Raw genomic sequence first — 13888 nt, 5'->3', positions numbered from 1 at the left:
ATTTTCCAACCTTTTTTTATTCCTTAGAATTAAAGAGAAGCTAGTGTGGATTCCTAACAGCCATGAAAAGGACGACCTTTAATTACTTTCCCACCATCTTCACCACCTTCAATATTTTGCTCTCCATTAACTCTGACACAGACTGTCTGATGTACAACACTCCACATCAGTAATCAATCCCCTAAGCCTGCTCAGCCAGTCCAGTAACAGTATGGAAGCGCTTTCTGCCATGTAAACAGCACACCCAACAAGAAGGAAAGCTTTGTCCATCTTTTATACCACGGTAAAAACATGCTAGCACCTGGAAAGTGCTGATGGATTCTGCAGCTGATAAGATATGGCACAAAGAGTGTGACTTTGAGTAGGCAGCCTTGCTCAGCCTACTTGGTCATCTGCCTTAAAAATGATGGCTAGCGGCATCAACCAGCATTCAGACATCATGAGCTTTTCAGCTTAAGTTATAAAATTAATTATATATAGCTTTAACAGTTGGTGGAGCAGGTGTCTGACTGGCCAGCTAATGTAAACTAATCTGCACTGAACTAAACAGTGCCATCGTTGCTGCTCTAGACTCAGTACACTGCTAACTTATGTGACTGTAATATTACTCTGCTGCCTCAGTCCACATGCTTCATTACCTTCAACGGTTGGTTCTTTATCTCTCAGTTTTTAAAACGCATGTGGAAAGTGTGGATCTTAATTATGGCTTAAAGAGCGAGTTCCACTTCCCAACTGTAGGGGGGAGCCGTTAGCTCCTTTATGGTCCCACGGACTTTTTCAGAATCCTGAGCCCAGACAACACTGTGCCATAAGCTTGCACAATTATTTATTTAAGTGACCAATAATTAGGAATCATTTATTTCTATTTATACTTGTGTTCATTTTTTATAGTTTGTTATATAGTATGTATAGTTGTGTATATAGTTTGTATATGGTTTATTAATTCAACAATGGTATCAGATCTGGATCAGGTTTATATATCGGTATAGGAACAGAAAAACTCTGATTGGTGCATCCCTAATTTTCACCAGCAAAGGGGGGGTTGTTTAACACAAACAAACACACTGTATTAAGCATAAACAATTAATCCTTAATCCTTGATTGAACAGGCATTCTAATCGGTATGGTTTTATTAACAAAAGTGTGTAATGACAGATCTAAGCTTCACACTGACAGCATCAGGTTTCTGCACACGTTGTGTTTTCTCTGCTCTAACACACCTGGTCCAACTCAACAGCTAATTACCAGCTCTGTGAGTTCAGCAGGAGGTCAAACTCAGGCCTTGCAATTATGGATCCTTCATCTCATCTTAGATCTCTTAGAGCTTCTAGTCCTCTTGGAAGACTTAACACTAGATTTTGGAGCATTGCTGTGAGGAGGACTTGATTGCATTCCGCCACATTAGAGAGCACCAGTGAGGTCAGGTTCTGATGATGCATGTTCTAGCACTCCAACCCACACAGATCAACTCAAAGGTTTTGGATAAAGCTCCAAAACAACACTCCTTATCCTTATCTTTTTATATTGTTTTCCATTTGACAGACATTTGAAATACGTCATAGCATTTCTGGGTGTCTGGATACTTTTAAAAGATACTGTGTTGTACATTAAGGAATTTGTGAATGCCTTTATTTACCCAATCCACAGGAACTTATCTGTGACTGGTTAGGATGCTCACAATAACTCACAATTAACTCTATCACTACAGCAAAAAGCTTATATCACAAGATATCTCACTATACTCTATACTGCACAGCTCCAGTGTCCACTCTGGTCAGTAACGGTCCCAGGAGGTGAATTAGCTGTGTTAGAGAAGGAAAAACACTAAAGCCCTGTCTTAAAGTCATCTCAGCGCCCTCCGCCCCCTTTTACACATTCTTTCAAACCTCCACGTCTGAAATCCATTAGTTAAGAAGGGGAGTGGTTCACAAAGCTGCCCTAAACTGAGTCTATCACTATCACCAAAATGCACCAACATGCTTAGCGCCCACAATTTCCTGCCAGGGAGGATTTGATGGGCAGGAGTAAGACGTGGCACCATACAGATGTGCTGCAAGCAGAATATAAAGCAGTTAAAGGGGGTCATTTCAGTCCTTGCTGACTGGAATACAGGGTCTTTTTGTACAAAAAGAGAATGCTTTTCATAAAAAGATCAGTTCCATATGTTGGTAATTATATTTAACCCCCCTTTTGGAAATTAAGTTGGAGTTAAATGGAGTTTAATATATTGTGTAACCATTGTCAAAGTTTCAACCGAAGCCAGTCTGATTTACATACATTCATCCTATTTAGCCTACAGCAGTTTAGCTTCGCCCATTCGCCTGGACCTCGCCCATTCACCTGGACTGCTTTCCGCATTAGGCACAATATAGGGTAGCCAATCACAACAGAGATCATTTACATATATCAGTCTTAAAGCAGCATTATGCAAGAATATGTATTTTTCCCCTAAGGTTGGGCAGAATTCACTTGTACTCCACTGCTGTAAATACAAATCACAATTTTGAGCGCCCCCTCATGAACAGCTGTACACATGCATTTGTTGACAATCTGAAGTGAGAAAAGCATGTGAACAGAGGAGGTAGAGTAATAGTACAGGATTTTACACAAATATGACTCGGGTTAGCTCCAACAAAATTCCAGTGTTCCGGCCCGAAGTGTACCATCAGCATGATTCTGAAACTGCAATTTAAGGGACATGACTGCTTTAAAGGCACAGTGACAGCCTATATAAGCCCATTTAACCCCTTCTATTACCATAGAATAGCACTCCCAGTTTCTACAGAAGTCCATGTAGTTACTGAGTAATACATTGTAGTGTGTAATAAGCCTTGTTTGTTTTGCTTAAAACAAATTATTTAGCCCTTTTTACATTAATATAGGTTTCAGAGTCATGTTGATGGTACACTGACGTCTCAGTCATTCACACTCTAGGTCGCAACACTGCTACTGCACTATGGAACCTCTCGCCAGAACTGTGCAACACTACGTTACCTGAGTCATATTTGTGTAAAATCTTGTAATATTACTCTACCGCCTCAGTCCATATGCTTCTTCACCTTCAGATCCTGCTTATGTATCTCTCAGCTTGTCAACAAACGCATGTGTACAGCTGTTCATCAGGGGTCGCTCAAAGCATGATTTGTATTTACTGCAGTTGAGTAAAGGTAATGTACACTCCCCAACTGTAGGGGTCCAGGACCAGAATTTTATTTTATTTTTTTACATAATGCTGTTTTAATTCTAAAGAAAGGAAACATTTATTTTGACTCTCATTGGTGCAAAAAGTCACAACAATGTTATAAGCAGACTTAAGAAATAAAAAAATCTGAGACAAATGTAGGATATGGCCCTTTAAATCTGGATGTCCACTACTTTAAGGTTGTGTAATCTGGAGGTTGCCAGGTCAAGCATTAAATTAAATTAGGAGAGTAAGTCTACATACACTGACAGACTGGAGGATGTCTATCTTCAGTTTGAACATGTGGAAAACTCAAATAGATCTAAATCTTTATTCAGCTCTGGCGGAAAAGTCACGCAGTTCTCATTAGTGTGACGGGAATCAAGCAACCCAGTTAAAAACTATAATTAAATGTTGCTCAATAAAAGACAGGGCTAACAGCACGGCTCTTGTGTCTGGCCACATTCCAGCTTCGACACATCAGGTGATCCACTTGGATGTGTGAGAACATACATTCTTCTCTAAATTAAAACCCATTTGCCTGAAGCCACATTTCAACAAGACTAGTCTCGGGTTTTAATGCCTCACATTCAATGCTCAGCTTCTAAATGTGGAGATTAGGGATACATAAAACACAAATCTGTCTAAAAGAATTTAATAACACGCTTATTACCATGGCCAATTCTATTTCTCATTCATTTCTCAGCAGCGTAGAGCCTGAAAGTTAAGCATCATGATGACAAAACTGGAGTGTAATGTCCTGTGTAATGCAGTGCCGCAGGACTCTACAGCCTGGATCAGCATGAAGGAGCACATTACCCCTGTGTTGTGAACAGATTCTCTGGTGTCCTGTTCATTCACCAACCGTTCGAAAGAAGAATTTTCTTCTTAAATCTACTTGCACAGTTCTCACAAAGTTTCTGACATTCACCATTTGTTTAGTTAGTGTATAAGGACAATGGGATCCATCATTAGAAGAACAGAGCCGTGAAGAATTCTGCGGTTTAAAACACATGAATTTGATGCAGACTGAACCAATACTGAAAAATACTGGTGAATGAGGCCAATTTGTCTTAAGTGTACAGCAAGACATAACACTGTTTACACTTGTTGTTTCTATGTGTCTCTCTTGTAAACTCTTTAGACTGAATTTTGTGATTACAATATGGGATTTGTAATGTTGCTGTAGTCTGGTGCTGGTGCCTGCCTGCACTCTGGATCAGGCTTTTCGCACCATTCTAGATACTACATAGTTGTGCATATGACTATTTTACCGGCATGGACTTTCACATTAACACTGAGCATGTGTCCTACACTCACTTGCATTCTCATAATTTGTGGCTTGGTTTTTAGCTTTTTATTCTCTTAATCTTCCTATCCAGTTATTCTAGTTCTTTTGTTATTTGTCTTGCTATCTGCTGTCGACCAGAGGAGGATGGTCTCCCCTTTTGAGTCTTCCTCTCGCTTGCCATTTTTTTCTTGCAACTGTCGGCTTTCTCAAAAGACGCTTGGAAACAGATTTCTGTAAAGCTATTTTGTAACAACATTCTTTGTGAAAAGCGCTATATAAAGAATTTTGAATTTGGTGAGCTTATCTGGCCAGGAAATCGAGAAACTCCAATCTGCAATAAAGAGGGTGAGTGTTGTTACCCGCTTTGCTACACCAACAGAGCTCAATAAATACTAATACTGATCATTTTCCAAGTAATTACCTACCAATACTGGTGTAATTTCAGCATTTCAGTATCACTCTGATATCACCTACTGATAACTACGGGTGGGCAACATGATACATGATTTTCATGATACACAATTATTATCATAGTATTTTGACACAGGAAATTAGCTGCACTACATACATTTAAACAAGACTAACATGTTATTTACAAACTTTCTATAACTGCCACGAATTTGTCTTATTCTAATATCCTGCAGTCCTAACTCAGGGTTGCAACAGTATGAAAACCCTTTCTTAATGTAAGAATATTAAAAATGACTCTATACTATAAGAAAGTTGCATGTGAGGTAGAGCTTTTCTAAACTATTTTGTACCCAGACAATTATTATTTTTATTATGAATTCATCTGTTGATCATTTTCTCTCTGAATCAACTTATTATTTGGTTTTCTCTAAGAACTCTAAGAAATAGTAAGATAGTAGGATTCTTAGTTTGGTTGTCTTTACCGGTAATACCGGTATTAAGTAAATGTACACGGTATGATAACCATCCATTTTCATAACATGGTAAATCTTAAACCAGTGTACCACTGCAAACCAATTACAGCTTAGTTTAGACAATAGAGATGGTCACCCTATGTTAACGCATTCCATCTGCTTGTAAAAATATCATCAAGTGTCAAAATATTATAGTTCTGCCATATCGCCCACCCCTAACAAACAATACACAGAATCATTCACTTAGAGATTACATTACTGGAAGACAGATGGACAGACAACAGGACATCAGTTCTTCTTTTAATGTTAAAGTCTTCTAAAAGCAACTAAAACACAAACACTGAGCTGTATCAGTGACTCAGTTGTATCAGTGAATACAATGGATAACTTCATGTTACCGTGTTGTGGCACCGGTGTTGTAGCATTTCACACTAATTGCGCTACAACATGTGTACATATGTATAGTATGTGTCATTACAACTGTATTAGGTGAACTTAAGGAAAAGGACCCATGTTTATATACTGCACTGACGCCAACAGCAAGATGTGTCTGAATGTCTGAATGGAGCGCTCTGGAACAGCCGTGAGCACATGAGCCTAAGGTCGCCGTGTGCAAGGCTGAGTGGGCTTGGGCTAGAGGGGTATAAAGATCCCCAGCATTGGGCTGTGGGGTTCTCTGGAGTGATGATGGAGCTCCATCCAATTCCCAAATCCCTTGGGGATGTGTTGGAGTGGCAGAACTAAACTTCCAGCATCAGTACCTAACCCCGCTGATGCCCTCTCTCTCGTGGGGCTGAAAGCAATCAAATCCTCCTTATAACAACGTTCCAAAATCTAGTATAAAGACTTCCCAGAGAAGTAAAGGCTGTTGCTGCTGCAAAAGGGGGACACACTCACTGTTAATACCCCTCACAGGTGTTTTTTTTTTTTTTTTAAAAGGGACTACTTGTCCCCTTTCCTTTCCCAGAAGCTCAACTCTTTTAGCTCAGGTAGAAGAAATTTAAAGAATGGGGAGGTACAGGTGTGCATGTGTGTGTTTGTGAGTGTGTGTCCCAGAGAGCAGTAAAAACAAGAACAAGACACAGCTCCTGAGGAATATTAATGAGGCCTAGATATCAGCTAACACACTGCTGAGAGAGGAAGCTTTTGTAAAGGAGAAATGCAGCATGTTTATACAGACCTGCTGGACTGAACAGCGGCCACTACAAAGTGCCATTGATGCGACCATGTCCTTCATAATCCACCATGTGAAATTTGTTTTTATGTTCCAGAAGCTTCACTTATTAACTCACTCCAAAAGCTTCACTTTTTAACTCACTCGCATGTTAGGGTGTGTTTTTCTGCGCATTTTCAAATGAGGACACTTTTGTCCAGTTAACAAACAAGCCTTAACAACTTCCAGTGAACATAACACAACCCTTAAAAGTACTTTAGACTTTACCAAGCCAATACCATGGATCATCTAGATTAATCTAACCAACTTCATTAATAAAATGGTATAAAATATAGACTGTGACATAATTTCCAAAACCTACCTCTTACTCCCTAGTCCATCCAGTCCAAACAATAAAAAAAAACAATCCAGAAAGAAATCCATTCCCAACTAGACTGTTTTTGTAATGTCACAAAATAAACACATTTGCATATCTATAACCCCTTTTCAGCCAACAGCAGTTTATCTGATTATAAAGTTACTTTCATTCTGGACATGAATGTTATAAGAGCATCATTCTGGACATGAATGTTATAAGAGCATCATTCTGGACATGAATGTTATTAGAGCTTCATTCTGGACATGAATGTTATTAGAACTTCATTCTGGACATGAATGTTATTAGAGCTTCATTCTGGACATGAATGTTATTAGAGCTTCATTCTGGACATGAATGTTATTAGAGCTTCATTCTGGATATGAATGTTATAAGAGCTTCATTCTGGACATGAATGTTATTAGAGCTTCATTCTGGACATGAATGTTATTAGAGCTTCATTCTGGACATGAATGTTATTAGAGCTTCATTCTGGATATGAATGTTATAAGAGCTTCATTCTGGACATGAATGTTATTAGAGCTTCATTCTGGACATGAATGTTATTAGAGCTTCATTCTGGATATGAATGTTATTATAGTTTAATTCTGGATAAGAATGTTATTATAGTTTAATTCTGAATATGAATGTTATTAGAGCTTCATTCTGGACATGAATGTTATTGGAGCTTCATTCTGGATATTAACGTAATTATAACTTAAATCTAAATATTAACAGTGATTCATTTTACATACTCATTTATAACCTCTTTTTAACTATATAAACTAAACCGACTGTTGTAAATAAATGGGCTCTGTTCTGATTAGCTGCCCTTCATTCAATATCAAGGCTGGGCTTGAACACCGGGCCGAAACAGTCCCTATACAGTTGTATGCAAACATTCAGGCAGCCCCAGTCAAATGTAGTAAACACAGTAGATATTGCTGGCCTTTTTTTGTGACATTACAAAAACACTGAATTTAAAGCAGGCTGCTTCTGCTGCTCACACAGGACTCCATGGACTGGGGAGGGCTCTCAAGCTTACTAACTTGCAAGCTTTCTAATGCTTACCTACTCCATCTAACTCCCATTTTACATGATATGAGCCCTTTAATTATTCTGGGCTTGTCTACACTCCTACCCAAACGTCAGCAGATTACAAATTAAGAACAGACTATACAATAAAGACCACCTGGACTAAACTGCCCCACTGCAGTGTTCCAGCTTACTCAAACCCCCCCCCCTTTTTTTTTTTTTTTTTTTTTTTTTTCATGGGCCAAACAAGGTAAACACGTAATGCAACCAGTCCTCGCAGCCCTGCAGGGGGTAACATGGCTTTATGAACATGATCATGAAGGCAGTCCCACCTTGAAGTTGAGCTGAAAGAGCCTCCTGGTGCTGCTGGTACTTCAGGGCCATGGCCTCGGTCCTCTTCAGCTGCTTATGTGTCTCGTAAGCCACCATAGCCCCATATAGCCCCCCACACACCAGGGTGAGCAGCAGGAGCGACTGCAGGATCTTCCTCTGCCTCCTGGAGCAAACCCCGTTGGCCATGGTGGTGGCCTGGCCCAGACTGCTGCTGGTGAAACCTCCACCCAACTTTCCGTCCTGACTTCTGAAGTGAGTAGAGAAGCTCGCTGCACTCATAAAACCACCAGTTCCCGAGACTAGTCGCTGGAAATCATCACTTGCATGCATGGGAGGCTCGTTCCTTGGGTTCCTTCTCAGTCCTGCTGCAGAAGTTCACTCTCAGATCTTCTCTAAAAGACCCCAAATGCAGCAGAAGTTCTCCACGTCAGTTAGCCGTGTGAATCCAGGCCTACAGTAAGTCCTCGCGCGTAAAGCTGACTTTATCTAACTAATCACCTGGCGCTCATTTTCGCTGTTTAGAGGCCTGCGCTGTTCACGCCGACTGCACTTTTTTAGTTTACGTGTCACCTAAGTTGCAGTTGCGCCTGCCATCCAACAGCGGACCTGAAGGACAGCAGGAAGTCCCTCCTCCTGTACGTCCCACCCGTTTTCAGCCAAGCCATGACCTTGTGGGCTGGGACTGAGAAGGTAGTTTACACCCGCAATCCTGGCACAACTGGGCAGGGCAACCGCCAGCCAATCACAACACAGAGTCCGACCATTATTAGCCAATCTTTACGCAGGAGGCGGGGTTTGACTGAATGCGGGTGGGAAATGAAATCCAGCGGTGGTTTTTCTGCCAATGCAGCCATTGCACTGAAAGCTGCCCATCAAGAAGCAAGGAAATCAGGCTGTAATTCTCAGCTGGAAAAGCTAATAAACAGCTTTTTGGAGCTCAATGAACAAACTCAATGCTAATTTGATGTGAAATAAGTAAGTGTTTCACCCAAAAAGAGACAATACGTAAGAGTTAACCACTGCTTATTCCCCATTGTGTGATGTTTTACACCCAGTTTTACGGCTCTAAAGCATCCGCTGTGTAGAATATGTAGGCAATATCATGTTTGCAGAACACACTTTTGAGTTTTAACCTTACTTGCAATTTAGATACTCTAGTTTCTTCATTATTCTTTCCTATATTTGTGTAATGTTGTGATAAATACACAAAAGAATTGAACCAGGCACATATACAACCTTTAAACATGTTTCTGTAATGGTCTCTTTATTAACGGTAACAGTTATATATAGTTAAGTACTATTATTATCATTATACAAAGACAGCATGGCAATGATTCTCTTTGTATGTCCCAGCTTGGAAGGCCAGAGTCAGAGTGCAAGGTTAGCCATGCTACAACACCCCCCTGAGAGAGGGTGTTGAGAAGGTTGAGGGCCTTGTTCAACAGCCCAACAGTGTCAGCTTGGATGGCCCAGTAATCTAACCAACAAATTTGTGATCCGTAGCCCAGTGCTATTGATGCGTTGTTGTGGCTTTAGTATGTTCAGCAGACCCCTAAAATGGGGGTTCTTCAAACATCTACACAAATCAGCCATGCCATTAAAACCAATGCCCGGTGAAGCATCAGTGATCTCATTCTAATGCCTTCTGTCAACGGGTTGGACATATTAGGCAGCAAGTGTTGGAAGCAGGGAAAAGTGAAAGACCCTTCAGAAGGAACCAAACTGTGATGGCTAGATGACTGGGTCAGAACATCTCCAAAACATCAAGCAGGTCTTGTGGGGTGTTACCATACCATAAATGCTCCAAGGGAGGACAACCCGTGAACCCGACTACAGGGTCAAGGCTCATGGAGGCCCCACCTCACAGTTTACAGGACCTAAAGGATCCACTGATAATATCTTGATGCCAGATACCACAAAACACTTTCAGAGGTCTTGTGGAGTCCATGCCTCGGCGTGTGAGAGCTGTGCTGGCAGGTGCCAATCGGAGTATATAGAACCATGTCAGCCATTTGAAGGACCATTCGAATGCTTACATGGTTCTTTGTCTGGTTGAATTGTTCTTTGCATACAAGAAATCTCTCATATGTGGTTCTGTATGGGTTCTGTATTCCTTATAAAAAGTTCAGCTTACAACTCAAATAATTCTTTTTAGGACTATACTTAACCCTTTATTTAGAGTGTAGTTAGAAGAACACAGGTTTACTTCCAGATTTTCCTGTGAGGCCCAAAGCCAACACATGGGTCTACTCAACTCCATTTAACTGAATAAAAGGATCTACATATTGTACTGGGCTTTCTTAACCTCTTTACACTCCAAGGCTTATTACACACTAAAGCGTAACTCAGTAACTACAGGGACTTCTGTACGAACCGATGGAGCTTTTCTCTGGTAATAGATGTTTGTAATAACACTTTTGGGCTTTTTAAGGGGTTAAGGAGAGCTTTGGAAACAGTGAAAATGTTCACACAGTACTTCACAAACATTGAGCCTTTTAAAGAACCCTTAAAGAACCTTGCTAATATTTACTACAGATAGGTTCAGAAGCTTGTGATGATTAAGGGGTTTAGGAATTCAGGCTGGAACACAATCTCTAAACCCTGCAATAGCAGTGATTTCGTAAACTCTGTCATTTCTGTGTTAGGAGGTATCTGAAGGCCCTGGTGCAGAACTGCTATTCTGTTACAGGTCCACAGGACGGGAATGAGATGTTTTGTATTGGAGTAAAACAGGGAAACCTGAGCTGAACCTGAATGTAGATGAATGTGTTGGACTTGCTGGGCTGGTTTCTTCTGTGATGTGGAATTGAGCTGTCATCAAGCAGCCACTGAGGGATAAATCAGTGTGTAATGCCTTAAGGGCCGTAATACTGCTCTATCAAACCATGCACGGTGTTTGAATACGGACACACAGATCTTAATTTAATCCGTGTACGGAGAAATCCTGGACATTTCTGTAAGCATTATGTATTTACATAGTTATTTATGTAGTTCACCACATTTATAGTAAATGTACATTCTGTTGTTTGTTCAAACTGCCTAAAATGACAAATATGACAACATTTAAAAGGTTGTTTATGCTCTGAGCAACTTTCAATCAAATTCAATCATAACTCAATAATTATATAAATATCCATTTATTTACCATTTTAAATGTGGTGTGAATACAAAGTTTATCATCAGCAATGTCCACAGAATGATTTTAATGAGCTACAAGTGATACAAATGAAATATAAAGTGAGGAAATCAATTCAACCAAGTCTAAAAATATAACCCTGAGGAGTTCTGATCAGCCCTTACATCTCTAAAGTACAGCAAAGGTAATATTGCTGATGATGCTCATGCTAAAATTGATAACAGTGATGTTAGTGATTTTAATAATGATGGTAATGATGGGATAATATAAATGATGGTGGTGATATTGGTGATGGTGATAATGGTGGTAATAGTGATAGATAGTGATAGATGCTGATGATACGGTGATGGTAATAGTACTCAGTGGTGATGATGGTGGTGGTGATGGCACTGATGATGATGTGATAGCAATAGTGATGATAAGTCATGGTGGTGATGATAGTTTTCATTATGCTGTTATAAATAGGAGTGAGGATAGTGGTGGTGATGAAAGAAGTCATGATGGTGGTGATAACAGTCATGGTGCTGCTAGCAGTAGTGGTTGATGATAATGATGGTAATGATAGTACTCATGGTGCTGTTATGAGTAGTGGTGATGATAATGGGGATTATAGTTGTCATGATGGTGATGATAGTAGCAGTCAGGGTCCTGTAATTACTAGTGGTGATGATAATGATGGTAAAGATAATAGTAGTCATGATGGTGATGTTAACATCAGCCATGGTGCCGTTATGAATAGAGGGGGTAATAATGATGGGGATGATATTGATGATAATAATAACAGTCATGGTGCTGTTAGTAGGAGTGGTGATGATGATGATGGCAATGGTAATAGTAGTCATGATGGTTATATGAATAGTAGTCATGGTGCTGTTAGTAGTGGTGATGATAGTGATAACAATAGTCATGGTGGTTATGATAGTTGTCATGGTGCTGTTTTAAGTGATGATAGTGATGATAGTTGTCATGATGGTGATTATAACAGCAGTCATGGTGCTATTAGTAGTGGTGATGACGGTGATGATAATAGTAGTCATGGTGCTGTTATGAGTAGTACATGAACAGTAGTCATGGTGGTGATGATAGTTGTCCTGGTGCTGTTATGAGTGATGATGATGGTGATGATTATAGTGGTGATGGTAATAGAGATGGTGATGTGAGGACAATATTGATGGTGATGAAAATGGTAGTGATTGTGAGGATAATGGTGATGTTAATATTGGTGATGGCCATGATATTAATAGTGATGGTGGTGAAGATAATGATGATGCTAAATTTGGTAATAGTGATAATAGGGATGATAAAATGATTCAAATAGAAACAATGGTGATGATGATCACAACATAAACAGTGTTGATGGTGATGCTAGTAATGACACAGGGGCTAGGTGCTGTTCTCCTGAATGGTAATGGAACTGGTAACACAGGTGTCCTCGTGGGCCCTGTTCTTTACTGATGTCGGGATTACAGGTGGCCTGTTTATTATGAGGATGAGAAATACATAGGATGTGGTGCTGAATGTTTAGGGCATTTATGTATAAAGGTGAGACTGTGAATTTCAGATGAGGTCAGAGAAAGAGAGAGAAAGAGAGAGAGAGAGAAAATGTCAAGAAGTTACCAATGGATCAGAGTGAACAAGACAATGCCGTGACTGTAGCGAAACTCAGCAGGAGTCTGGCGGACCAGGGTTTTATTACTCACAGGACAAACCTCCATTGTTTCAGTCGTCTGCTTCACATTAATCATTGAAACAACATCAAATCCCCTTCATCTCTCTCTCTCAGTTGAACTCACAACTCACTTTCTTCACAACACCATACTAATTACATCTCTTAGTTTTTAACAGTGTTTCTCACACTGGGGGTCATAGCATAAGAAGCAGAGTGTGCAAGTGGGGACACATTATGTGGCCACTTAATGAGTTATCTGTAACATCAGAGAACAGCTCCATGTCTGTTTTGTGTGCAGATCATATAGCAGCAGAGAAAGCCAGCAAAATAGACAAGTTTACAGTAAGAAAAGGTCCCAGCCCATCACGTTAGAGTAGTATACAGGGATGGGGTGTTGGTGGGGGCCTCACCAACAACACAAATGGGGCCTTTGTCCACTTAAAAAGTCAGAGGTGCTTTGACAAGTTTTTAATGGAAATCTAAATATTTTACCATCTAAAGGAATAGTTTTAATAAGGACCAGTCCTAAAAACATCATATATGCATAACAAATTACTAGATAATTATAATTAGAGCACTGGGTTATTGATCACAAGGTTGTTGGTTCAATACCCAGGTCATGGCTGACCCTGTCTTGCTCTCAGAAGTTCCTATAGAACCTGACAATTCTAAACACCACTTAGATTATGTCACACCCACGTTTTCATCCAACCAACCATGAACCGCTCACATGCTCAGAATCATCTGAGTCCAGAAATCAGTTCAGTTCTGAATCTATTTATCATCTGTGTATATATACTCCTCGTTGCAAAGTTTAGCCAACCTTTGTC

The 13888-nt window shown here is 40.0% G+C and overlaps 1 protein-coding gene across 2 annotated transcripts in view; it reads right to left on the bottom strand.

Moving 5' to 3' along the window:
• golim4a (golgi integral membrane protein 4a) overlaps positions 1 to 8841 on the bottom strand; it is a 41773-nt gene extending 32932 nt beyond the window's left edge. For both annotated transcript variants that reach the window (XM_072695042.1, XM_072695043.1), the window contains exon 1: positions 8253 to 8841. In XM_072695042.1, coding sequence (XP_072551143.1) covers positions 8253 to 8583 — 331 coding nt within the window. In that variant the 5' untranslated portion in view covers positions 8584 to 8841. The remainder of the gene's footprint in view (positions 1 to 8252) is intronic.
• Between the last annotated feature and the right edge of the window lie 5047 nt (positions 8842 to 13888).

This window comes from Salminus brasiliensis, chromosome 13, assembly GCF_030463535.1.
Source record: "Salminus brasiliensis chromosome 13, fSalBra1.hap2, whole genome shotgun sequence".
Taxonomy (NCBI): domain Eukaryota; kingdom Metazoa; phylum Chordata; class Actinopteri; order Characiformes; family Bryconidae; genus Salminus; species Salminus brasiliensis.
This window is presented reverse-complemented; position numbering and strand designations above follow the sequence as displayed.